General features: G+C 45.4%; 1 protein-coding gene across 3 annotated transcripts in view; it reads right to left on the bottom strand.

The window, feature by feature from the left end:
- The window catches only part of LOC117966970 (tensin-2-like), a 41,141-nt gene extending 14,129 nt beyond the window's left edge, over nt 1–27,012 (bottom strand). The window contains exons 1-7 of one of the 3 annotated variants that reach the window (XM_059013276.1): nt 26,716–27,012; nt 10,482–10,587; nt 10,148–10,185; nt 1,325–1,363; nt 1,157–1,198; nt 874–923; nt 211–394 (exon numbers count right to left, since the gene is read on the bottom strand). In XM_059013276.1, coding sequence (XP_058869259.1) covers nt 211–394; nt 874–923; nt 1,157–1,198; nt 1,325–1,363; nt 10,148–10,185; nt 10,482–10,587; nt 26,716–26,820 — 564 coding nt within the window. In that variant the 5' untranslated portion in view covers nt 26,821–27,012. Of the gene's footprint in view, nt 1–210; nt 395–873; nt 924–1,156; nt 1,199–1,324; nt 1,364–10,147; nt 10,186–10,481; nt 10,588–17,071; nt 17,187–19,040; nt 19,620–26,715 lie in introns of those variants that run through there. The other 2 variants (XM_059013278.1, XM_059013277.1) reach the window with 2 other exon arrangements.
- Between the last annotated feature and the right edge of the window lie 906 nt (nt 27,013–27,918).

Here is a 27,918-nt window from a genome sequence, read left to right as displayed (position 1 = left end):
ACACACACCCTACACACACACACCCCCCTACACACACACACACCCCTACCCCACACACTTTAAAATTCAGTGCTCTGGAAAGCTGAAAATGTCAACAGCGACCAGATGAGACAGCATTTAGAAACTCTACAGTCCTCTTCGTAACACTGAATTCATTTAAAATGCAGCCATGACTGTTGAGAGTCTGTCCCCCTGGTTGTCTCCACTCACCAGGTACTTGTCCTCGTGTTTGGATTTGAGCATGGACGCCACCTCTTTGAGGTTGCCGCGGTAACGCTGCTCCTCCAGCACGGGTGGGAAGAAGACGGAGATGATGCGCTCCGTGATGTAGGTGAGGTCGAAGTCATAGCTCTGCTCCATCACCCTGTCCATCACCCGGTCCACACTGAAACTCCTGAGAGAGAGAGAGACAGAGAGAGAGGGGGGAGAGAGAGAGAGAGGGAGGGGGAGAGAGGGAGACAGCGGGGAGAGTGAGAGGGGGGAGAGAGAGAGAGAGGGGGAGAGGGGGAGAGAGAGAAAGCGAGAGAGAGAGAGAGAGGAAAAAGAGAGGAAAAAGAGAGAGGTTGTAGAGGGGAAAGAGGAGAGGAGAGGTTGTAGAGGGGAAAGAGGAGAGGAGAGGTTGTAGAGGGGAAAGAGGAGAGGAGAGGTTGTAGAGGGGAAAGAGGAGAGTAGATTGATGAATGAATGAATGAATGAATGAATGAATGAATGAATGAAGAGAGAAGAGAAGAGAGAGGGGGATAAGAGAATGTGGAGGGGAAAGAGGGAGGAGAGAATGTATAGGGGAGAGATTGGAGAGAAGACAGGGGAGAGTTAGACATTTCTAGTTTAATGCAACTTTATCCTAGAAAAATGAGGGGAGTGGGTAGTTACCTTGGAAGCGTGCTCCTCTGTTTGGTGTAGTTCAGGGATTTTGTTGACCCCTAGAAAAGAAAGAAGAAATCAGACTCCCATTCTAGAGCAGCTTGGGCCAGTCCAGGTTTTACACTCTGTGAGCTTGATAATAGGACTCCCATTTCAGAGCGGTTTGAGCCAGGCTTCACACAAGACATTAAAAACCAGGTAAACCACAGAGAGGACTGTCTCCGACTGGTCAGATTACATTCCCAGTGCAAGCTGGCATGGCTCTTCACGCTCGGAGTCACACGGTACTCACCAGGTGTTGGATGTGTCTCGCTGGGGCCGTGCCTCTGCGCTGCTGTGAAAACAAACCAAACAAGCCTCTCAGAAATCAGACAGCGCGACGCAGCCGCTCGAGGATAAAGGGATGAACGAGTGAATGAATTAATGAATGGGTATAAACAGCAGAGTCTGCCAAACTCACCAGGTCAGAGGGGGGAGCTGGCTGACAGGAAGTGGACACCTGGAACAGATCAAAAGGGTCAAAGTTTAGGAGGGGGAGAGCGAGCGATCGGAAGGTCAGCACAAAAGGTCGTGAACTCTGTAGGCAAAGCTAGAATAGCCTGATCAGTCCCACTGGCCATGCCTGTCCCTCGACTCTGTTACCATGTGTTAGAATAGAGTTAATAACACCAAAACTGTGCTAGACAGATACTCCTGGAATACCATATCAGGGATCTGAGAACCCCAGGCTTATCAGAACCCCTTAATGGAATTACAGCATTATTATTAACTGGACATTATTATTATTATTATTATTATTATTATTATTATTATTATTATTATTATTATTATTATTATTATTAAGTTAAAATGTGCAAACAGTATAGTATTTTAATTACTACCTTATGCATATTAATAGCTGTTTTGCAATGGAATATGGTTATGTACTATAGATAGTGATGTAGTTTCAATGGTGCTCGGGTCTTGACGGTGTTCAGATTCCTAATACTTTATTAAGAAAACCACACATTCCTGGAAACTCTGAGAAGCGTGTTCCAACAGTGATCCTTCTCTATTTTTATACTGGAAACCACGTGGAAAATTCCACCCACTCCAGTCACAGGACATATTGTGAAGTGCAGAAACACATGTCAATGGTGGGCATCGCAGGGCATTCAAAGTGACGGGTCCGATTCACAGCTGCCATCCCAGTTTCAATAGGGCACAGAGAACCTGAATCAGCCAGCACGCTGAAACAAACTTCATTTCAAATGACAATTTTTTCCTTGCTTGCCTGCCCTAATGTAGATCGTGAAGTCACACTTCTGCAAGGTTAAACGTCTAACAAAAACCAGCACCCGTGCATTCCTCTTACTGGGACCATTAAGAGATCCCTCGCACTACATCAACCTCACCCACCGATGCGAATCAAAAACAGAAAGGCTTCTAGTCGTTTGTCATGGTCACCTTGTCAGGTTTCTTTTAAAACTTCTAACGTCTATTCAGATTTGTTGTAGAGGGTTTGCCCTGAACAGGCCAGCCTCTGTTCCGATCATTAAGAGCACACAGTCTCCCCCCGGGTGTCCCATGCTGGAGGGACCCTGCCTGGTAACACAGACTCCACAGTTTCCAATGGAAGGATGCAGGGCTATTAAGAGTCCCAGCTCTGCCAGAACAAACAGGCAGTATTCCAGCCCCCCCTAGGGTCAAAACGTACTCCCAGATTTCCTGGAGCTTGCTGCCTTTCTCTTGGAACACACTGCCAGGCTGTTTGTGAAGTAACAGTTTCTCTTTATTAGAGCTGATCAAACACGCGCACACACACACACACATACACACACACACGCGCGCACACACACACACACACACACACTCACACACACACACACACACACACACACACACACCCCGTCCTCTCTCCTATGAATCGATGAATGGCTTGATTCAGTCAAGCTGTCCCCACCCCTCAGAATGGAGCTGCAATTCTCTTCCTCTCTGGAAATTGACACTAACGCATACAACAAAAACTGAAAAGCTTGAATAATGGAAATAAATGGATATACGTACAGCACAGGAAGATGGCAGACTGTGCAACGACCCACATACACAGTATAATGAGGAACTCTTCATTACAAAATCTACCCTACCTCTAATGGCAAGTTTCATGTCAGAACTATGTGTGGGACACTACTGGTTCCCAGTCTTCAGCTCTAACCGCTAGGCTACACCACCTCCACATCATACATTCCGTAGCTGAAGCTGTGCACGGGACTCAAACCCAGATCTTCCTTGCTCCCAGCCCTCAGCTCTAACCGCTAGGCTGCACCACATCCAGCACACAGAGTCCACTAGACCACTTCCTCCCCTCTCGTTTATTGTTCTAAGCTGCCCCTGTCATTTCGAGGTTCCTCCAGCAGGGCGTGAGAACGGTGTAAGCAGTCCCCAGGGAGCCTGGCCACAATGAGGGATTTCTATGGACAGGAACAGCAGCCGGGGCAGGGACTGGAACAGGACTACAGAACATCCACTCGCAGTCAGCTCACTGCTCAGCAATTCCTCATGCATACCTCGCTTAGACAGGTCTGCCATGGTAAAAGCACAGCCAAGTGCACCGAATCCAATAGTGAAAGCCCAGAGAGAGGTATGGTAAAGCTTATGGCAACTGCATAGTCTAACCATGGGAAAACTGCAAAATTACTGTGCTCATTTACAGTGGTAAACTTACTGGTTTGGTACAAGGGTCTAGAAGATGGGGATTTTGCCGATAAAGTGCCGGCCAAAAATGAAACATTTACTATGGAAGATGTTTCACCTTTAAGTGAACTACCATTGAGTGCAGAAATGAACGTGTCTACTGTTTAAAAGATGACGCTCACATTAAAAGAATGGATGCAATGTAGGAAAACCTTTAAAAAAATCACAATTGCACAAGCGGGTCTGCACAGGAACCGATGCGCATGGAAAAATGAGAACGTGACAACAGACAAGAACGTTGTTTGATTTCATGGTTTTGATTGAACTCTTTCCACTGGAGTAAAAGCTGAGCCAGTCTGTCCCGTTAGGGCATCATTAAAAAGGAATGAGGGAATGAGGTGTTTCACAAACATCTAAATGAGTCCCAGAGATTCAGCTGACAGTAAACAGTGTCCTGCTTCCTCTGCTAGATAACTGAGATTGCGTGTTCCCTTTCCTCGCATTTATTTTAATAGATGACAGGATTTTCTTTTAGAGATTTGTTGGACACAGGCCTGGTTTATGCTTGAGGCATGGAGACTGAACTGCTCCCTCACCCCCTCCCCCCTATGAGAAAGGGTGCTCCCTCCAGTCCAGGGCAGGCTTGAGGCATGGAGACTGAACTGCTCCCTCACCCCCCTCCCCTAAGAGAAAGGGTGCTCCCTCCAGTCCAGGGCAGGCTTGAGGCATGGAGACTGAACTGCTCCCTCACCCCGCTCCCCCCTATGAGAAAGGGTGCCCCCTCCAGTCCAGGGCAGGCTTGAGGCATGGAGACTGAACTTCTCCCTCACCCCACCCCCCTAAGAGAAAGGGTGCAGGTCCCTCAAGTTCCAGGTGTGGGGAGGACTATTCTTTCTTAACGTTTTGATCTCAAGTACTGCCAAGCCAGCCCTGTTTGATTAGCACCAGAATTTAATCTGGGAAAAGTCAAATCACCACAGTTGCCAGGGCCCTCCTCGCTGCTTGTTCTCAGCAACGTCACTGGCACGCACACGAACAACGCTGGAATGAAAGAGCGCTCCCCAAGGCAAAGATTTATCTAAACTGCGGTTTACTGTAAACTGAAATAGCTGTACGGTAAACATGGTCATTAAGGAGATAAGTAAACAGGGACTGAGCCTGGGCCACATCCTCCCTCCCCTTGACGCCCCACCTCCAACCCCGTTCCCTGCGTCACAAGAACAATTATAAAAATAGTCCGGAGAGTTCGGGGGTCTTCGAACCTGGCCTCTGACGCCCGTCCCTGCATGGGAACACTCTTTCCTGTTCTCACTGCTCATGAACTTCCCCAGAACATGATCCAGCTGTTGGTCAAACATCTGGCAGGAGCCGGAAGCAAATGAAAGTACTGAAATGCCTTGGGATTTATAATCTGCCCTGTTTTCTCTCTCTCTTTACAGGACATTTCGTTCTCATTCCCAACTGTAACATAATATACAGGGGTGCCATTTCTTCAGACTCGCTCTCCTTCAGCTCCACTATCAAAAGAGAAGTCCTGTTCTGTAGAGAGTAGAAATATAAAAGCTCCTGCATTTCTAAGGCTACTTGTGGCTTGATCGGCACTACACTACATTACTATACAAAACAAACAGACGGTCGCACGGTCAGGTAAATATGTGTTCCTGATAACACCTTGATCAGTAAGCAAAGCAGGATGAAAAGGATTACATATGAATCTATCGATCAGTGCTTTGATTATTGTGAGAAACCTTCTAAATGTCTTCTAAATCTCAGTCATTTTGCAATTTTATACAATTTGTCAGCTTTTCATTAAATGGAAAACAAAAAAACGGTCTGTAATTCAATATGTTAACGTAACATTAGTCAGCAGGTTTCATTCGACTTCATGAAGCAAATTGGTTTGATACTTGTGCCGCACGAACAGTAGAGTTCATTGCAAGGAACAACACCTCAGCCTGCACGCACTCAGGGCTGCGTCAGAGAAACTCAATCTCTCTGTAATTAAAAGAGATTGCGAGCGCACCCACACACCTCCCTCCCCCGCTAACATCCCAAGAGCTGCTCACATCAGTGTTGTGTTTTAGGAAAGGGAAGCGCTGTCTGGACCTGGTGATCCAGCTGCTATATGCCGAGGGCTTGTGGTTATCCAGCAACAAATCGCATGTTTTGGGATTAAGCTTGAGGCCTTATTTCTCGTATCCAATTGGTTTAAGCGGTCGTAATAAATCAAGACCTGGTGTTGAATGCAGCCGCAAAAGGGGGCGACGGCACACTCGCGCACTCCCTCACGCTCGCTTACTGACACACAGATCCTCACGCTCCTACACACTCTGCTGTTTATTACCATGTGTTAAAAAAAATTACAATAGCAATAAAACCAGGATTGCTGATCACGATCCAATCAAAATAACATTAAGAAAACGCAATCTGACAAATCGAAACAGATCCTATTCCTGGTTTGTTCAGAATCCGTAAGCATGCAGCTCCAAAGCGCCACCTATTGACTGAAATTTAATGTGCCGCTCTAAATCGACACTGAACCCTCTATGCATAGGCAGAAGGGCTTTGTATTGAATCAACATGACAAAAAAACAAATCTCAAGAACTCCATTAGTCCTTAACAAAATGTCCTGGCTACAGTAACAACAGTATCAAAAACTACAAAAAGGAGATCTTAGACTTACCTAAAAAGTCAGAAATCGAACACACACCTTCCCCAGCAGCGCCCCCTGGCTTCAAGAAGGGGAAGGCAGCAGTACCTGTGTGTTTTTGAGTGTGTGTGTGCGTGGTTTCTCAGTGCATCTCCTGTGTCACAAGCTCAGTGTGTCTCCTGTGTGTCTCTCCTGCACAACTACAGTCTCTCTCCCTCTCTCTCTATCTCTCTATCTCTGATTGAATCGACGGCTCCCCTCCTCCCTAACTCAAACACACAGAGGAACATCACTCTGGCTTCCCAACAGGAAAACTGCGACCTAAAACAACAGGATTGGCTCAGCTCCAGCCCTGCCTGCGCTCAGCGCTGTGCAGCGAGCACAACCTCGGAGGAGGCTTTTTTTTTCCTTAGTCAGGATGGGAGATATTTTGCAAGCTGTGATTTTTTTTCCCCTCCATGTTGTAACAGCTTGACTTTGACTGCATCGAGAGATTTATTTGTTTAGTTGTTTTTTAGAAAGCATGAACATCCAATCTTCTCAAGTAAACTATTTTTTTTTTCTAATAACGTAAAAACCTTAGGAATGAAAATTGTCCTTACATACTGATTTAAAATGATCGTGCCTATATTTAAACACTCATTGGTCCTGTTAAAGGGACAATGGTTTTAAGTCTATTATATCTTCTCTTATTAGCTTTTTTAATATCTTTACTGGTTTGAATTCAGGATATGCAAATATTTTGAATTGAAGACAGTTGTGTACGGGGTGCAGGGTTACTGTAGTGCATGTTTGAAGCCATGCAAACACTGTACACAAACAGATTTAAACCCTCCTTTAAGAGCAGACTCATGTGGGCTGTGTCTCGGACGGTGGGGTGGGGTGGAGGGGTTGAGGGCAGGAGGATTAGGAAAGTAAACAGCCAGCACACAAAAGTGTCAGGATATCTTGGAAGCAATGCTGAGCAGAGCCGGGGAGAGGCAGCAGGCTGGGGGTCTGCATCATCTCCCCTCCGACACCAAAGAGAAACAAGCTGTGGAGAAAGTGAGCCACGCGCTGCCCCCTTAACCTTCAGGCATCCCGGGAGCTGCGGGGAGATCAAACTGCTGGGATCGTCCAGACAGACCAGCAACAGAATATACTGACAATACTTTGTAGGCTAATTAACTGAATAAAAACAGAACTGTGTAAAAAAAAAAACAAAAAAAAAAACACACCTGGTTTCTACTCTCATATCTGGTAGCCCAGCGTTAAATTAGTCACATAAAAAAGACACACTAGGAGAGATTCTAAGCCAACCCTGCAGCTGAAATTTAAAAGCCAAAGAGATGGCAACCAGATACCCAGATAGGGTAAATACATCCGGGGCAGGTTTAGGTACTCCTGTTTTTCCCATTTCTTTTCCCCTCTGGTTCAGGATGCCTGTACCGCAGAGTCTCGAATTGCTCTCCTCTGCCTGAAGGCACAAGGACAGCTCTGAGTCAGACCCTGCCCGCTACGGAAATGATATTTCCTGCCTGGTTTGTCAACATGGCAAGCCAGCCATCCTTTACACTTCCATCGCCATGCACTGACACGCACCCATATACCGTGCTAGGGGTACAGCACGCTAACTTGCACCCATGACATCACAGCCACCAGGTTTAATGCAGTCTGGTAAGAGAACTCAGTACTGTGGATCTGAGAGCAAGCCAGCTGAACACAGACTAGTACACAGGATCTGAGAGCCAGCTAATTTATTACAGTATTAGTACAGAGGGCTCATTGATAACTAATGAGTCATGGTTATCATCCACATTTAATTTATTAAGATGTGCCAGATAGGATTATGCTGAGAAGGAATACTGGCCGAGTCTGTGTGCACTAAATGGATTATGGATCGCCGGTGATGTCATCGTCACAAGATCTGCAAGGTCCTGGGATTCATACTTGTGCTTACAAGCCAGCCTCCTCACTACACAACACAAGGGCTCAACTATATGCACATTAAGGTATCGCAGGGGCCACGGTGCCCGTATCAAGCAAAGACCCAGGAGGACAATGCAGCTGAAAATGAATACCGGTTTACAACATCAGCTACGTCAAGGGACCAGTTTAAATCTATTAAGCTGTAGGATGCTTCGTCCGACAATGCACGGGTGATGCACGAATCAGCCTCGGCCACAGCTCCTTCTATCTGTCCATGCAGGAGAGAAGGTTTTCTAAGGACATCTCTCTTGGCTACAGTCCCTTCCTGACCTCTCCCAGTCTTCATCTCTGTTATTTCATACAACCAGATGTTGTTTTTTCGGCCGGGCGGCTGGGGTGTTTATGAGCTCCAGGGGATGCCTTGCAGGACCCATCCCATTCGTGTTTCCCTTGCAGCTTCCACCCAGTCCAAAATCCGTACCAACTGAGCTAGTCCTCTGGAAGTACCAACTCTGCTGGGTTGGGGATACAACTGCTGGCATTTTTTATTTACATTTTTTTCTGCCAGGTTCTTTCCTGAGACCTCGTTCCTCTTGGATTTATTTATTTATTTTTTTAAAATCAATCAGCAGAGATCCAAGTTTCCATGTAATTCTGCGTTTCTCTTATTGCGCAAGATCATATTCCGGTTGCCGGGACGACCCTGTAACAAATATACTGTACTGCGTAAGTTCTTTTTTGGAACAGAAGTGTTTTTTCAGAATTATTTATTCTTTTCCTTTATTTTAGATTTTCATTAAGAGACAGAGACAATGATTACTGCAAACCATGCTTACTATGACTGCTAGGCTATACAACTATTACTAATACAGCTTACAACTAAGCTTTTCTCAGAGATAAAGTTTACCCCAGTAGATATGCAGTTTTCCCATGCTTTCATTGTTATTAAACTTATGCTTTAACTAAGTTAAAACTTTATCAGGGAAGCAGTATTATAAATCTGAAGCATTGACTGCTAAACATTTCTTCTGATTTTCAGCACAGAACCAGTTCCAATAGTTCTACACCCTTCCACAAATAGAATCTTCAATATTTATAATCCCAAAAAGAAACATCCTAAACTTGACATTTCTGTGCAGGGCCTCTCCCTTTTCCGGAGAGTTTATCCCGATCCCGATCGGTCAGCGTCACTGCCCAGGAAAGAAGCAGACACTCCCTGAGGCAGCTCCACTCCCTGCCCTCTCCCGACTCCGCTTCCAAGAGACTCTTATCAGCATTTAGAGAGCGAGCGAGCGTGGGTGCATGAGGGGGAATCCGAAACAAAACTGTTTAGTCTGGAACCAGACAACAAATGAGCCAGCCTTTGGGTTTGTGCATTTAGAAAAACTGAAAGAAAACGTAATAGATTCGATGATAACTCAAAACGCTTCGACCTCAAGTCTGAAGACATCGAAGAAGGCTTCTAGTTTCTAGTGATGTTTTCTTTCGGTATTTCAAAATGCAGCACTCAAGTGTTTTATAGTTCTGGATGAAATATGGTATTCGCAAAGCATTTCAACGGTTCGTTTTAATGGCTTGTTTGGATTGGGATCTGTACTGTACCAAAAAGAGAGCCTTTGTTTGAGGATTTTGATAACCGCATGGTATTTACGAATCTTCATAAAAAACATACTGGAAATGTTTTACACTCTCATCACGGAGTTATGAAGATGAAGTTCGGTTTGTAGAACATCAGTCAGCCTGAATATCAGAATGATATCGGCATGGTTCAAATTATAGGTCAGATCTGACTACCAGGGTTTGGGTCTGCTTTCGTTACTAAGATAGCCCACCAAACAGTATATCTGATGCCTAATACAGGTACTTTTTTATTTCATATATACAGAATAATTCACAGTTCGGACCTGGTGACCGTGAATCGGATCGTTGTTGTCGAGATCTCGTGATTAGTGATAGAACAAGGCAGTTACTGTAGTTTTACTCTGGGGTTAATGAAACCGCAACACCAGAATTGGAGCGAAAAGAAGAATCATTTTAAAAACAAGCCTTACCTTGGCTTCACATTTCCTGTGGGTCGCCGTTTTGCACACTGCAGAAAACGGAAAAGAGGAAAACAGTTAACAAAAAGGATCTTGACGAACACTGGTTATCGAAACGCAAGATTGCAGGAGGAGAGGAGATGGAGCATGTAGTGGAAGGTTCACGGGTCAAAAAGGGTAACAGACAGACCAGAAGTAAAGAAAACTTCTTCAATTCATCAAATTATTATTATTATTCATTTCGCTGATGGACAGTGAGACAGTGGCTGAGCAGGGATTTGAACCAGGACCCTCCAAGCCTCGTCAAACAGAGGCATGCAATAATCAGAGAGCTCTCAGCACTCACCTCTGCAGAATGACCCCTGGCTCTCGATCGGCTGCTTGCACACTCCGCACAGGCGTTTCTTCTTGAAGAATTTCTCTTTGAAGGTGTGGGGGTCCCCCTTCCCAGGCTGCGGAGAGGGAGAGAAAGAGGGGGTACAGTGCTTGAAATTGAGGAGCCCCTTATCAAAGTTGAGCGCGTTAAATTTGCACAGCAGTTCTTTCCCGTTTGCTTTTCCCAATGGTTGTACAATGCATTTACAATATTTGATCACAGGCTGTCATGTTTCCTTAATTTGCTTTACCATACGTCTCTGGGATTTACAATGCTCACCTAGGCTTTGCTATAGGGTTGAAGCAAACTTTCCTAATCAAAACGTTTATCGAATGCATGTGCCGTATTCTTCGATTGAATATCCCTCCCCATATTATCAATCAATCAATATGAATAGGACTTTTGTGGCACATTTTTCCTTTTATACTGATTAATAACTGGGACTTAATAGAGCAGCAGTCCGCAGAAGCAACGGCTCCATTGTGAAACTCCCTTTGACTTTCTCCTCTCAGTGAGGGAGGGAGGCACCAAGTTCAACAACCGCAAACCTGCCAGACGCCCGCCCAACTCCAGACCCCATCGAGGGCCCTCCTGCCAGGGTAGGAGTCTGAGGAAGCAGCCCCTCCCGGTCCTCACTAAAAATCAACAGCGGCATTTTCTTCCATACCGTATTCATCGGCACACGCTCTCAACACCTGATCACTCTCTGCAAGGCGCACAGACAGACCTGAGAACACAGACCTCCGTTTTCATAACCCTGCCGCCTCTGTTGAAGTGGGCACAGGAACAAAGAGGAGACGCTGAAATACCAGAGAACCTCCCCACCAGCCTGCTAAACTTTTCGTTTATTTACAGTCTATCCAGCTACCTTGCCTTGGTATATATATATATATATATATATAAAACACATACACACACACACCACACATAGGGTCAGAATTAATATTCTTAACTTTTTAAACTGCACACTTAGTGGCAGTAGTGCAGAGTGCTAGTCCAAACGTTTGTCATTGAATTTATTTGGACTCTTTTAGTATTTCTAAACTTAGCATAACCGAGGGTTTAAGGTCTTGAAGACTCGGAGGAAGACTTACAGTCATTGAATTTATTATTTTAATATATTTAGCACTAGAGTGTTTTTTTACAGTCGTGGGTGATAAATACATGGGGGAGGGTTGAGGCCTGTGTTAGAGTGAGGTATAGAGGGGTACAGATTGAGCAAAAAGCTTTGGATGACAGCAGATTGTCAAAGACTTGCAACTAAGCCAATTAATTTACACGGCGTGAACGGCTACAGGAAATTAAATGAGCTGTGCAAGCCTGAGGACCTCTCTCTGCGTCTCATCCTGTAGCTCCGCCTCCCATCCTCCTTGTTTCTGAAAGGCAGGAATGTTTGAAGAGGTTGTAAAGGGCCATCTGGTTTGTATCTCTGTCACCCCCTCCTCGTCGTTCAGACCCAGCTTGTTGACAGTACCTACGCTTCCTCGCTCCCATCACCAGGGTGTTCCTGTGGTCACTGTGTAGCCACGACTACGCCACCGTTCACTAGCTGGGAGAGGATCCTCCCTCACCACAGCCCACCTGTGTGTAAAACAGCCCCGGCAGGACGTGCCAATAGAAATCAGCTCTTCTAATTAGCGCTGACATTTTTTTCAGATCTGCAGGAGCATTGCTTCAGCTCTGCAAAAAGTTAATTTTCTTTCCAACTACTAAAAGAAACTTCAATGAAAAAAACATTGGGAAAGACTTCCTAGTCAAAACATTTGTCATCGGGTTTATTACGTTTCTCTTAGTGTTTTGAAACACAGCACTGGGGAGCGTGTAATGTCTCGAAGACACTGAGAAAGGCTTCTAGTTTGAAACGTGTGTCATTGAAGTTTTTCGCATTTCGAAATTTTGCACTTGAGTGTTTAATGAAGGATGAAAGTCTTTTTACCACAAACGAGCGATCGCAGAATTTCTCGAGGGACTAAGTAGGGTGACAGCCCCCTGAATCAGCTGATAAACAATCCTTCAATGATACTCCCCCTCCAACAGTACAGTAATCAAGACAATTCAAATAACTCCAGTAATGAAACCTCGTGGCTTTCTGAGAAAGCCAATTAAATAGTCAGGGCTAAATCTGCTACACAAAAACAAAAAACTTTTCATCTTGAATTTCAGGGAAGCATTTCTTTACACAAAGTCACGCTGCAACTCCCATCGGTACGCAGCGCTTGTTGGTCTAATTCCTCAGAGCCTCCTCTAAATTATATACCTGTAATGCTTGTCATTATAAAGATTTAAACCCACAACACGCTCTAATTCATACTGTAATGACTGTTCACAACACAAAAACTTCCCCAAGTCATAAAGCTCCATTATACTGGAGCACAATAACACTATCCTGTTTCCATCACGTCTAAAGTTAAAGTCACAGAATCTCTTTTGCCATGCACTTCTTAACTAGCGAGGACTGAGGATGCAGAGTCCTCATAAGTATATAAAAACACTTGCACACCCCACCAATCAAAACCACAGCAAGCATACTGAATAATAATCTTGTTTCACCCAAACCGACCAATTAGCCCAGACTGTCTCTGTGGCCCGACAGCGAGTCACAGAACTGGGCAACAGAATTAGAAGAGGACGCTGAAGCCAAGGGAATGTCAGCTTAGCCAGGGATTTCAGAACTGGGCAACAGAATTAGAAGAGGACGCTGAAGCCAAGGGAATGTCAGCTTAGCCAGGGATTTCAGAACTGGGCAACAGAATTAGGAGAAGACGCTGAAGCCAAGGGAATGTCAGCTTAGCCAGGGATTTCAGAACTGGGCAACAGAATTAAGAAAGGATGCTAAAGACAAGGGAGGGCCAGCTTAGCCAGCGATTTCTATCCTACTGCTAAGAGGGCTTCAGATTCCTGAACCTCCAGCGCTGTCATTACCAGCACCTTAATAATAATGCGCACTAGTCTAAACACTCCACTCTCAGCTCTCCAGCGCTGTCATTACCAGCACCTTCATAATAATGAGTTCTAGTCTAACTGCAGTGCTGAGAGAAATGTTGTCACCACCGCACAGGCTCCAGTTAGACTGCAGTTGTAAGGCGGATACAATCAATCACTTAACAGCACAGTGTATAATAAATAACTTATGAGAAATCACTGTCGAGGATTAAAATTCCTGTACGTGTTATCCTGTGTACAAAATGAGTTATTTATAAGTTATATCCTCGGTAGGGGGTCTACCCATAGTGGGAGCTTTGCTTGGCAGTACTCTTGTTCCCGAACTGCACTAAGATGGCATTTCGTATACTTTTAGTACGGTGCAGATGGAGCCCAGAGAGTATCTCAGTTCTGTTAGAATCTGAGAGTGCCTGTTTCTACATTACACATCTGTAGGAGGAGGGTGGGGACAGACGGACGGACGGACACTGGATTAGTTCCAGAAAGGATGGGGTTAACATCGCTTCTCCAGGTCTCATTGTCTGAAGCGGTTTCACTTGCAACTGTCCCCAATATTTCTTTTTACGTTCACATAAGAAAAAAACGAATTAATCCCTGTTTTTGGCACAGCATGAAGCCAGATAACACCCTGCCCCAGTGAACAGTCTTTTATCTTCACCGTCTACGGAGACAAAGACAGGAGTCTTGTGATTGCAGTTTTGTAACTCTCCTTAGGATTGAGTTTCACTTCTGCTGGGTCGTGGGGGAGTGGCTATGAAAGAGAACATTCGGGAGGTGTCATGGTAACGCTAGGGGCAGGGGAGGGGCCTAAACACTCAGGTTCTGCTCTGGGATGCTCCCAATGCTTTTAATCTCCGCTGAAATGTATTTCCCAAAACAATGTTCCAATGCGGTATATATATACAGCTATAGAGAACCCCTGGCTATTCTCCCGGAGCTAATCTTCCATAATCGTTCCTTCCGTGCTGAGCTAGTCCTCACTGCGTTTCCCACAACTAATGGGACCGGAGCGAGCAGACAGTCCCCTGGCCCTCAGCCACTCGAACCCATTATCAGGCGGCGATGGTGACCTCACACAGGAAGTGCGTGGGCCAGGTTTACTGCTGTTCAGGAAACGGTCCTGACCCCAGGGTCACAGAGCATGCCTGGAGCTGGGACTGGTCTAACTAACAAGCACAGACAGATCACAAGCTCATTGGACAGCCTGCCCACAGTGCAACGGCTGTACAAATCAGGGGCCATTGGTAACATGAAGAAGCAGATCCCCATGTCCGACATCCACATGGAAAAAAAAAAAGACAGATGCCACCGTATTTCCCCAGATTCTGACACTCTCAATAACCAAAAAACGTCCCAACCGGTCCCAATTCAAGAAGCACTCTAGATATATGTCAAATTCCAACACAAGAGTGACACACACACAGACACACACAGAATCTGGTATTCTCAATGACTTGTGCTTAAAAACAACATCCATAACACGCTTTCATCAAAGTCAGACAAAGCAGTTCTCTTCATCTCTTACCTGCAAGTAAAAATAAAATAAATAAAGGGTGACAAACAGAAGAGAGGGGTCGGACATCCCTGCACATCAAGGTATTCAATAGCAAAACTCAAAAACATACAGCTTGTCAGAGAATTTTACCAGGTTCTTCCTGGAAGAGTTTTACTAGCTCAACACAAGCCCATGTAGCAGCCTGGTGTTCCTGAGGGGCTCAGTTTACTGCAGAAGCAAAAGTCCTTACCGAGCAGCTTAGGGAATGCTTCCACAGGCAGGTTGCTGAATGCCTATCTTGTCGGGTGAACCAGACTCAATATTCCCAACAGAGGCCGTGGAGCTGGACTGGAGAGGCTGAAGCAAGCGGAACATGAGAGCAGCTGACACGTGTACCCTGTTCTGCAGTGCCGTCAGACTGACGCAGGCACGCTTAGCAACTCCTAGAAAAAAATACAGGACCCCCGCCCCAACACCCTGAGCACAGAACAGAGAGGGCATTCAATAAGAACAGGGAGGGGAGACACAGCCCCCCTCAACCACCTCCCAAAATAGAAATAAAATACATATGTATTTATGTATGTGCCAGCCCAAAGCAGCCCCTGTCTCATGTTTGTTTGTGTGTCTGTCTGTGTGTGTGGGTGTGTCTGCATGTCTCCGTGCCAACCAATCAGAGGGCGTCTCGCTCGGACGGAAAGGAATGAAAAAACACATGCAAAATGACATCACCCCGTTTCATGCTCCGTTTCTTTTTTAGACACTGTATCGCTTTTGTTTACCCTGGTCGTCACTGATGGAAAAAAAAATAAAAACAGCACCTTGTATCCTGTGCGCCAACCACTGCATGCGTGTGCTAGCCTGTACAGCATGTGGGTACCTCCGCCAACGTGTGCGTGAGTGCATTCACAGTCCTATTGGGTCTGGCCAGTACCAGCCTGGTGTTCCTGTCTCACAGAGACGCACTGTTTCCAATGTGTGCAGACTTCAAGAAGCAAAAGATTACACCCGTGCTGCCAACTCCTCTCCCAGTTCCTTTCATAACACCAGCTCCTGGAAGAGGACTGCACTTCCTCTCCTCCCTGGTCAGGAAAACAGCGCTGACTGACCCTGGTGTTTATATCTGCCCTCTGCCAACGCTGGGCACTCCATATATATCTCTCTATAGCTCTATATATCCATGTACACATACATCCAGTAAATAATTAAAAAGCAAAGGAAACTTTGCATTGAATCGGCCAACACATGGGAACTTCATTATAAATGAATGCTGCCGTGCTATTTAGGAGAGAGGCACTATAGTTCACTACAGAATTTCATTGCTACTGAGTTTGTCGAATCACGCAAGCACGTGTGTGTGTGAGGGAGGGAGGGAGAGAGTGAGTCACCTCTAAAGCACACTCATCAGATGCAAGTCCGTTGTTTACAGCGAGGACGGAGCGGAATAGTGTGTTCCGGAAGAGCCATTGTCCCTTCAGCACGGCGCTCCAGAGCCAAGTATTTTTAACTTGTCATCGCCATCACCGCCCACGTCTTAAAAATACACCACAGCAGCAGACAAACAGGCTGGAGGATTGGCATTGCTGTGTATTAATATACCGAGTGTGCAGGGGATTACAGAGCTGCTGTTGTGGATCTACAACTGGGGGGTTTGTAAAGGCTGCCCGGGCGGTCCCCGGGAAACTACCCTCTTGTAAAACTAAGTACGTTTTTTTACGTACAGAAAAAATGTGCTTTCACTGGGTGTGGAAAAAACAGGCTGTTATGATGCTGTCTCATTCTAGAAGACAATACCCAGCGGAGTTTCAATGCAGTACCGTTTTCTTCTGTGCGATTTGCCTTTTCCTCCTTTTTTGTGTTACCTTGACTTCCAAAATAACTTCCCTACAAAACTCCAAATCCTGGCTACCTGGAACAGCATTCCTCTCCAGATAACTTCCTCGCCTCCACTTCGAGTTTTTAATTGCTTAGATAATATTATTAAACAAGGCTTCGGCTTGCCTTGATGTCAAACTCTGACACCTGCCTCTTCTCATCTCGGCTGGATCGCCTGTACAAAACGCACCCCGTGCTAGAAGCGCCAGCTCGTAATTAACCCTGGAGGCACCTGTCCTTGTCTTCCTACCTGCTTGCCGACAGTCCTCTCATTCTGCGGGACCTCCTTCCCTTTCGTTTTCGGACCCATGCCTGCGAGACTCCACTGAGTGCTGGGGCTGACAAGCCCTTCTCTCCCCGACTCCCTTCTCTCTTGTCCTCCAGCAGTCTAGGGAAAGCCCTTATCTTGTACAGCTTGGATAGGACGGAGAGATGGAAGACGGAGTTTCCTGTTCTGGTCCTGCTTCCCGGGAATAAATCACTGTCCCACTCCTACTTCCCTTTCCCTGTCCGAGCTCCACATAACATACAGCCGCTTCCCTGTCTCCTTAAATACAATCGCTCATCACAAGATCATGTCTTTAATCTTTATTTTAGTGATTAATGCTGGTCAGATGAATGGTTTTTACACAGATCCTCTCTCTTCCTTTAGAACTGAAACGTGATTGAAGAGGATTGGGAGTACCGTGATCCTTTTTAGCTGACACCTCACGATGTAATTATTGTCCAGCCCTAGGTGCAATGCACCAGTCGTTCACCCTTGCAGGACTGGGATCAAGACGAGTGTTTACAGGGCACAAGTGCACTGAGTCCGGTGAAGCTCAGTCATTCAGGAGCACCAAACCACAGACATAAAACTGACCTCTACCAAGCTATCTTGACACATGGAGCCCAAAAGTCCTGCCATGCCTACAGACCACAATACAAATAATTAGAATAACAATAATAATAATTAAACATAAAACATCATCATTGTCATCATCTTTATTATTATTGTATAGTTTTCTGTGATAATGCATCTTTTAACGTAAATATTTATTTTGGGTTGGTTATCACAAAAAGTGCACCTTGAAATTCCTAAAATGTTAATTATAAATGATCATATAAAATGTACAACAACAATATCTGAATGAATGAATGAATGAATGAATGAATGGACACCTCTCCCTGCACCCCGTGCAACTTTCACAGCTAAGAACAGCTCTATACATTCGGGCCAACTTCATTCCAGCCAAGCGAACTGAAAAACACTGGCAAGCTCAAACGTAGCTGATATACAGCTGCATGGGGAGTTAATATCATTTGGTCAATGTGCCTGCTTTTCCGAGTCAATAAAACGATATGATTCTACTTTACTAAGAAGCCCCCAAAAGAACTGCTGCCGCTAGTTGAACACCATCAGGGCTGATGAAAGATAAACACTTCGATTTGATTGCCTTTAAAAGTTCAGAGATAGTGAAATGGGAGGTTATATTAAGAATTGGTTTTGTGCAGCTACTGGCAGCAGCGGGATCATCTGCCTCAGGGCCAGTAGAAATCCTACTGCTAGTATTGCAAATGTCAAGTATTTTCTTCTCGGGCGTGCGATAATATAAATACGTCTGTTATTAATGATCATATTGAATACATGTATAAACATGTTACCCAACTTTAGTTAGTAAGCACCAAGGGCGAGAGAGAGAGAGGCATTTGATACGCGCAATAGTGAGGGGCGTGTGCCTTTAGTAAATGTTACGAGTGGGCGGTGGGGCCGTGTCCTTTGCAACACATTCAATTACAGAGTGACTTCACCGTTAGAGTCGAGAACCGGGAGCCCGGAGCCCTTGGGGTACCCCAGTACTAGACGAGTTTATAACAATTCTAGATCAATATATTCTTATAAATAGATGTGCAATTCAATATATTTCGATTGTAATTATCATGCGTGCAGACGCTTCTTGTTATACAAACAGAATGCATTGATTGCGCACTGGTTTTAACTGCAGAAATCTCAATAGGTGCAAAACGGATAACCGTAACTTCATACCGGTATGTCGTCTAATTTAAAAGGCAATTCTAGATACTGTTTAAAAAAATAAATAATTAAAAACACAATATATATATATATATATATATTTGCTAAGTTTGTAAAATCATTAAAAAATGCCACTGTACTTGTAAAATGAATAATAATAATAATAATAATAATAATATGCATAAAAAATAACCTCTTCCCTTACCTTACTCATTTCTATCCAGTGAAATTCCTTGCAAGTACAGTCTTAACATTCCCAAATTGTAGAACGCGCAGTTCTACACTTCCATAAGGAACTTGTTTTCCAAACTTTCCCCTGAAACTAAGAGGGCGGGGCTACGGGGGCGGGTTGCGGCGAGGCCAAGAAGCTCCTGCTCACTGATTGGACATCATTACAAATAAGGCGTGCGCAGTTTGAGCAAAGAAGGTGGGGAATCGATAGTGGGCGTGGCATATAGGCGCGTATCCTTTACACTGATTGGTCAGTTGTATAAGTGGGGCGTGTATATTCACTAAGAAGGCACGGTTTAGTGGCAAGTGTTGAAGCCAGGATATTCCTGTCTTCCGATTGGTTTGAAACACAAGCTTAAGGGCGTGTCCCTTCTGAAAGGCTGTTCTGCAAACACAGCACACTCCCTCGCTTTAATTCGCAGATGGAAACTTGCTGTCAGTGTAAGAAGGGAGCAAGGGCGTCTAAAGAAAAGGGGCTTTCTGTTCTTATTTTATTGTGTTTAATATTTAAGTTTACAGTAATTGTGCCTGGCAATGAATCAGCGCCTTTCCGTGCCTCGCGGTTACAAAATGTTTCACTTATAATTCAGTTCAAGAATGCAACATTTTTTTTTTGCAACAGCTAATGCAATCCCCCCGTTTCCAATACAATCTGCACGTGATATAACGCCATCTGTTTGAAATCATTTACTAACGCTTCGTTTCTCACCCCCGACTCTCCTTTTCAAAAGCACCAGTGCAAAGTACCCCAATCAATTACCCAGCAAGTGAACGACAACAAAATCAGAATTCAACAAAATAAATGTGCCAGAAGATCTAGAGACGACTACTTGCAGGTACTAGAAGCTTATTAACGTTGTTTTCTCAAGAGTGGTTTTCAAAAGCCATACCGAGAACCACTTCTTAAAGGAAACGGGGAGCATAGCTTTGATTCAACCCCAAAACATCACTGTTCCCACCGAAGAGACGAGAGGCGCTTCACGATATTAATGTCATCATTACAGCGGCCTGTCAGCCAGGTGCAGGAAACATTGAGCAACTGTGTGTGTTCTGTGTGCGTGCGTGAGTGTTTACAGGGGAGGCTAGCGGCTTATTACTGAAAACGAAACTGACCGCACACCCCCCTGCTTTCCCGTCGTTCCCTGAGCCGAGCGAGCCAATCAAATTAATGGGTCCTGCGTGCAGTTGTGTGGGAGAAGCAGTGTTATTATAGAACAAATCCCATTCTCGCAGCTTCTATTGCCCCTGAACCACCCCGGATACACAGAGCAGGGGCAGCGAGAGGTATTGCTCGCAGATCATTGCCACGCAAGCTCTTTTTGAAAGAGACATTGTCTTAAATTGTTATTTTACCCCACCCAATCATTTTGAGCGGCACTTACTGTAATGACTGAAATATCGCGTTTCTGTTTTGTGATAAGGTGCTTTTACAAGGTCTATTTGTATGCGCTTCAGTTTTAGTTGGTCGTCATTGGCATACGTTATGCAGACCGGATCAGCCGAAATGTCTTCATCCAAGCAAGCACAGCAGTGAATACTGGAAGCAAAACTCCATTTTAAATCGTTTCCAAGGGCAGATTACTAGCGCTGGTTTCTACAGCATTCTGCTGGGAGCAATCACCCACAAATCAAAAACAAACATGGAAAATTACACTAGAAATGGAAAAGATCACGGACTGACTTGTTCATAGCTGAAGGGACTGGTAAAAGTCTGGAGGAAGCATGCTTTAGCGTCTCAGCAAAGGGTCTTGTCCTAATTCTGGTCATATTTCGGACTCACCCACAACACATCAGACTAAGCCAATTTACAGTAAACTAAAATAAAAACCACAAAACAGCATGCTGCCTGAAAACTAAACTCAGGAATAGTTCGAGCAGCTAAAATTCTCCAAACCCTTTGAGACATCAAAGCCCCCTTCCAGCAACCTGAGGTCAGGGAGGAAGGTCAAAGGTGGCATTGCTGCCTGGCAGAAGCCTGACTGACCCCGTGGTGTCATTTGACTTGAATATTTCACAGCAGCATGCTAATGCCGACCTCTCGCATGAACTCTATTACCCAAGACCAGTGGAAGCAGCAGCCGAGAAAGCAGTTTGAAAATCGCTTTGCAAAATAGTTTGTGTGGTCCCTTGCCTTCCTGCCTCTTTGACCCTTGTTACATGAATTGATGCTTCTTGACAATATGTCCAAAAATAAAATTGCAACTGCAAAAAGAATGCATTTGGGATCCAAGGACCGGGGTGTTGTTTGAGACCTCATCGGTCATCCTTGCAGACTGCCAGCTCTGCCTAGAGGTGAAGCTGTGTGCAAGGTCTCCACCTGTTGGCCACGAAATGTACAGGCCCATCACAGTTTCCTCTATGTTGAACACGCACAGAAATATTGCAACGCTGCCTAGCACTCCCACTATTTCTCTATCTGATTTAGACATGAAAAAACTATTGAATACAGTGAATCAGTGAAGGGCTCTTCAACAGGAAATATAGGACAATTTACTGTCAAAAAACCAACGATTGATGCATCCGTACTGCTGAGTGTTCACTGATACATTTTCCAAGCTGTTACTTGTTACTTTACTACACTTTTGTATGATTTCATCGTGATACAGAGTACTGCCGTAAGCCTTTAGAATGGGAGTTAGGCTCATCACACAGGGCCCAGTGCAATCGGGTTTCTTTCAACATGCAGGACTACCAGAATGCATTGCAATGCTTGTTAAAAAACTAAAAAAAAACTAAACCAGGAGCCACATGGTTGCCCCTTTTAGAGGTCTGGCGTGGTGCTCTAGGGCAAAGTTTCTAAAGCCCTGTTGATGTTACAAAACACTTTTAGGAGAGCACGCTGATTCCTTGGCTTGGGAAATCTGTTCCCTGGAGTGACGGAGTCATCGTTTGGCTGTTCTCTCCGTTCCGAGGGCGTGCCTCTCGTTCGGGGATACTGCGCAATTCTAATGAAGAGGAGGAGCACTGAGCTTGGTGGATACACAGTAAAAGCATCAGAGTTTGAAGAATCTGGACTGCGCAGTGCCATCATTACAAACTACCCTGCAGAAACCCAAACAGAACCATTAGCAGATCCCTTTTTTTGTACAGCGCTCCTGTCCTGTATTGAAATCAAAGTCGTTGGCACAGCAGACTGACCCATTAGCTACCCTTTTGCCACCATAGTACCATTACAGATAATTTTGTTAAATTGTTCAATTTGTATTTAAATGCAATCACGACACATTTCTTTGTAAAGGTTATGTAAGTAAATAAAAATGGTTTTAAAGAAATCTGTATTCCTGAGTTTATTATCTGTTCTGCCACGTTCCCCGCGACCTCCCTGGAAATGTGTAAAACTTTAATGACAGCAGCTGCATTGAGGCCCGATCCCCACTGTACGTTCTCATGCCATGACACAATCAGAAAGCCATCGAGCCACAGCAAGCAATGAGTTAGATTGTTCCCAGGCTCCCTTGCACCTCACTCGGGATGGTCCGGTTCCAGGATCATTTCTCAAGTGCTGCCAGTAAAAATTCCTCGGTGAAATATTTTCTCTGGCAGGAGCAGAGTGCTCTCGTCCGCCCTGACAAAAGCGCTTCCCTGCAGCTTGACTGCATTCCTTTACAGATTCAAACCCTCCTCTCCCCCTCCGGCTTGGGTTCGATTCATTAAAAATACACAGCAAAAACATCTAGGAACCTGTTTCAAGTTCAAAAGGCAAATGGTAGCTTTATTATTATTATTATTATTATTATTATTATTATTATTATTATTATTATTTAGAGAAGAATAAAACAGTATTAAAACCAGCACCAATAGCAATTGACCCTTCGTGAAACTAAGCTGTTTTAGGCTAGTTTACTGTCATTAGAAATATCTCTAAAATAGGACTTTATCTCCTACATAGGAGATACTTTATTTAGTTATTTTTTTTAATTGGCACTAGGATGCTTCCGTACTATACAGCTATGCATCAAAAGTACACTTTCTTCTAAAAAAAACAGTGTTAAATAATGCAGAAGGATGTATTTATGGATTGTAAAGTCCAATCGAGTTGTTTATTATTAGTTATGTAACATCACTGGTGCTTTAGCATATATTTGAACCATAAAATGCACTGCATTGCATCTGCTGATTACCTTTAGAGCAACAAAATACAGGCAATAAACTTGAAGGCACCTGTTTCTGTAGGGAATCGCTATGAATGCCAGTAGTTTAAGGATCACTTCATTGGAATTTCCTTTTTTAAGTCAACATTCAGCTAGCGGTCAGATTTGTTATCCTTTTCCCCTCCTATCAAGCGCAGTTTGTGAAGTTAAACAAACACAGAAAGGCTCACGGCAGAGGGGTCGGAGGTGAGGTTATCGGAACAACAGGACCTGAGAAGTGACCATTGCTACAGGGTGGGGTTACTGTTTTAGGTCGAATAAACCCAAATATGGATTTGTTTACAGTAAGGAGAAGGAAAAAAGAAAGGGAACGAGAGAGGGAGGATGAAGGAGCATGAGGGAGAGAGAGAGAGAGAGAGAGAGACTCGTTCTAAAAACAAGTGATTGCAGCGCTTCGAGACGCGAGCCAGATGTTGATGGAACCCAGCTGTTGTTTCAGTTGGGGGTTGGGGGCCGGCTCTCTCGCAAGCCTGCTGTCCTGAGAACGTTTAGCGAATGCTTAGTGAAACGCTGAATCATAAACCTACTCAACGCCCGCCCCCCTCCCCTCCCCTCCCCTCCCCTCCCCTAGAGAATTTGTCAAGCCGCAAGAAGTCATGGTACTGGGGTTAGCTCCTATCCCTAACAGAGACTGGATGTTGATGGGGTACTGCAATGCCAGAACTCTCTAAGGGATAGCAGCTAACCTCAGTGCAGCACCCCATCACTGCCCAGTCTCTGTAGCAGCTAACCCCAGTGCAGCACCCCATCACTGCCCAGTCTCTGTAGCAGCTAACCCCAGTGCAGCACCCCATCACTGCCCAGTCTCTGTAGCAGCTTACCCCAGTGCAGCACCCCATCACTGCCCAGTCTCTGTAGCAGCTTACCCCAGTGCAGCACCCCATCACTGCCCAGTCTCTGTAGCAGCTTACCCCAGTGCTGCACCCCATCACTGCCCAGTCTCTGTAGCAGCTTACCCCAGTGCAGCACCCCATCACTGCCCAGTCTCTGTAGCAGCTAACCCCAGTGCAGCACCCCATCACTGCCCAGTCTCTGTAGCAGCTAACCTCAGTGCAGCACCCCATCACTGCCCAGTCTCTGTAGCAGCTAACCCCAGTGCAGCACCCCATCACTGCCCAGTCTCTGTAGCAGCTAACCCCAGTGCTGCACCCCATCACTGCCCAGTCTCTGTAGCAGCTAACCCCAGTGCAGCACCCCATCACTGCCCAGTCTCTGTAGCCGCTAACCCCAGTGCAGCACCCCATCACTGCCCAGTCTCTGTAGCAGCTAACCCCAGTGCAGCACCCCATCACTGCCCAGTCTCTGTAGCAGCTAACCCCAGTGCAGCACCCCATCACTGCCCAGTCTCTGTAGCAGCTAACCCCAGTGCAGCACCCCATCACTGCCCAGTCTCTGTAGCAGCTAACCCCAGTGCAGCACCCCATCACTGCCCAGTCTCTGTAGCAGCTAATCCCAGTGCAGCACCCCATCACTGCCCAGTCTCTGTAGCAGCTAACCCCAGTGCTGCACCCCATCACTGCCCAGTCTCTGTAGCAGCTAACCCCAGTGCTGCACCCCATCACTGCCCAGTCTCTGTAGCAGCTAACCCCAGTGCAGCACCCCATCACTGCCCAGTCTCTGTAGCAGCTAACTTCAGTGCAGCACCCCATCACTGCCCAGTCTCTGTAGCAGCTTACCCCAGGGCAGTATGTATTATCTAACCAAAACAATGAACTAGAGTTGTTAACGAATACGTTGTTAACAGCTAATAAAACTACAGAAAAGTGCTGCTTAAATTAAAGCTCTGTTTCCTATAGTACTGCCAGCCTGGCAGCACAGGTTCCTGGGTGAAGCTACGCGCCCTGCTCTCGCATTGGACACTGTAACCGTGATCGTGTTGCAGGAATGATGCCAGAGAGGGCTTAGCCGTGCCAGCGCTCCGATAGCTGGCAGAACGGCAGCACTCAGAGACCTCTGCCCTGGACCATGCAGACTCTCGTCAGCCAGGGAGGAGCTACCCAGGGATGTGGAGTAGGGGAGAAATGCGCAAGCACATTCAGAGAGCCCGCATAAACACAGTTGTATAAAACGGAGAGTTGATGGGATTATAGCTAAAAAGTGAGGACTGTTATGTGCTGTAACTGTCTTGATTGTGTCTTCACCAAATGTTCCTCAGACAAGCCTGGCCTCTCTCAGACGTTTCGGATTGCGTTTGGATCGATGCGAATGTTTTTTTAACTGCGCGATTCTGAGGACACGCTGTACAAACGGTTCTCCATCCAGAACAAACTTTCAGTTGATGCCATTATGCCTCAATGCTTCTCAGTTCTCTTGCCCACTTCACAGATCCTGTGTGAGCGCGGCGCGCCTGCCGCGATGCAAACGCATTGCCTGCTGTCTCCTCCATGCCGTTTGCTCAGCTGCACCTCTCTGTCAGCCCCACAGCAGAAAGAATGCACGGAGCATGGAAAATGGGCTCCATCCTGGTGGAGAGGCACAGCTGGTAAATTCTTCACCAGTGGAATAAATCGCATACAGCTCCCATGCAATGACCTGCTGTATTTTCTTATTAAAAGTTTACTGTGGGGTAAAAACACAGCCATGTGATAGGACAGCACAAATAAATAATGCACCAGTGCCTTCATACTGCTTTGGTATCCCCGGGTAAAAAGTGCCTCAGTGTGTAGTAAAGCACATTGAAGATAATAAACCAGCCCCTTCTCAAAAGTATACTGTGATATCCTGTGGTAAAAGCACAGCAAAGTGTAGTAGAGCACAGAGAAGATAATGAACCAGCCCCTTGCTTATTAAATTGCACTTACTCACACAAGAACCGCCACTTATACAATCTCAAAGCACTGAACCCCTTGCCTCTGTGCCATTCACATGCAACAAAACTGTATTTACATCGTGTTTCAAGCAGTGTCACAGTTACAATCCCAATCAATTAGAACACCTGACCACCAGGTGGCACTGTGAGCTATGCAAAAATCCTAAGTAAAATGCAGACACAAACAACAATAAAAAATACATTATTTTAGAATAAATTATTTTACATGCTTAGTATTCATGCAGACTTCTTGGAGACCAATATCAGCTGAGAACACAAGCTCATTAAATAACAGAAAATGTAAGAAAATCCCGTTTTCAGGGATGGCAATAAGACTCCTATTGCATAGCAGCTTTACCCATTCCAGGTTTTAATAGAAGCTTGATTAGCCTTAGTGTATAGGTAACAAGCTCGTGTGTGTCTTATAAAAGTGACAGTAAAACCAGGAATGGATCAAACTGCTATATAATGGGAGTCTTATTTCCATCCCTGCAGTATGTCAACCCAAATACCAGCTACGCCACCCCTGAAAGAGACGGCTTCTTTACACAACCAGGCATTGGTTTCTCACGCTTGGATTTTAAAAATATCCGCTTAGCCAGCAAGACAAGTTCCTCAACCTCACCCTGACAGACAGAAAACAAATCACCGTCCTTCCCCAAAACACTGCAGCCTCCTCGGGTCCCTACCTTGGTGAGCCTCATTTGCGGGTTAGCCGTCTGTCGCCCCTCGCTGGCGGCTGGCAGGGGGCAGAGCTCCTCTCCGCCGCACTTGGAGCTCAGGGCACAACCCATAGAGAACGGGACCCTCTCTAACTCTGGGGCCGAGACGGCTGCTTTCCTCTCCTCGATCCGACAGCTGCTTCCCCTTCTCCCTCTACAAACAGCCAGACAGGCGGCAGGCAGGCAGGCAGGCAAGCCCCTCCTCTCCCCCTTCCTGGCTCATTCACAGTTCAGCTCCAGCAGCAAGACAGCCAGCAACTCAGGGAAGCTTTGTGCGGCTTCAAGTCTTCTAAATGTGTTGAAGCCCGGTTCGGAGTTAAGCTTTGTATTATTTTTAGTTGCCACCTGGTATGCTGTAGGTTTTGCATAGAGTCTAGCATAGGGTTTCGCAAACTGCAGCTGTATGTACTGTATTCTGTTTTGTAGACGCTATTTAGGGTAGTGTAGTAAGGATTCCCATAGACTAAACTGTAGCTATAGTCTGTGTCTGAGCTGCTATTGAGCATAGTGTAGGTTTTGCAGTGTATAATAAACTTTAGCTATCTATTGTCTGTATTCTAGTTCTATAGGTTGTACAGCTACACTGTAATGCTGCGAGGCTTGCAGGTAGAATAGTGCATGTAGTATAAGGAGGCTTATTGTAGAGTTATGATGTTAGTATGTGGATTATCCAAACTGTAAACCGCATAGTGTAGAGTGTGGGGTATAAAGCAAGAGCATTTTTAATCTAGCTGAAGTTTAGTTTGACTTAAACCACACAGTGTCGCTCATAGAGGCTTCAGCTAGACACATGGAGGTAGTTAATAGCCACATGTCGTCGATTTGTAGCCACCTAATGTCTATAGCCCGGAGTTCGACTATAGTCAGATTGTAATCTTTTGCCAGAATTTAGTTTTAGAGACTAACTCCACCGTGGGTATTTTATAGCTGGGATTCAGTTAAAGGGTCTGACTTACACTCTAAAAGTTTGAATGTATAAAATGATCCAAGATTTATAATACCGCTGCGCAACATTAATAAAAGGGATCTGTCAGAAAAGAACATTGGATTATAATTTATTTAAAAAATAAATCTCATTACGGGGGGGGGGAGGATAAATCAGGTTTTATCTGGTTTTAGCACTACAACCAGAACCCCTAGATCTCTTACCCAATCAAGAGCAATGGGTTG

The sequence above is a fragment of the Acipenser ruthenus genome, chromosome 45 (assembly GCF_902713425.1).
Source record: "Acipenser ruthenus chromosome 45, fAciRut3.2 maternal haplotype, whole genome shotgun sequence".
Classification (NCBI taxonomy): domain Eukaryota; kingdom Metazoa; phylum Chordata; class Actinopteri; order Acipenseriformes; family Acipenseridae; genus Acipenser; species Acipenser ruthenus.
Note: the sequence above shows the minus strand (reverse complement) of the source record. Positions and strands in the feature narration are given on the sequence as shown.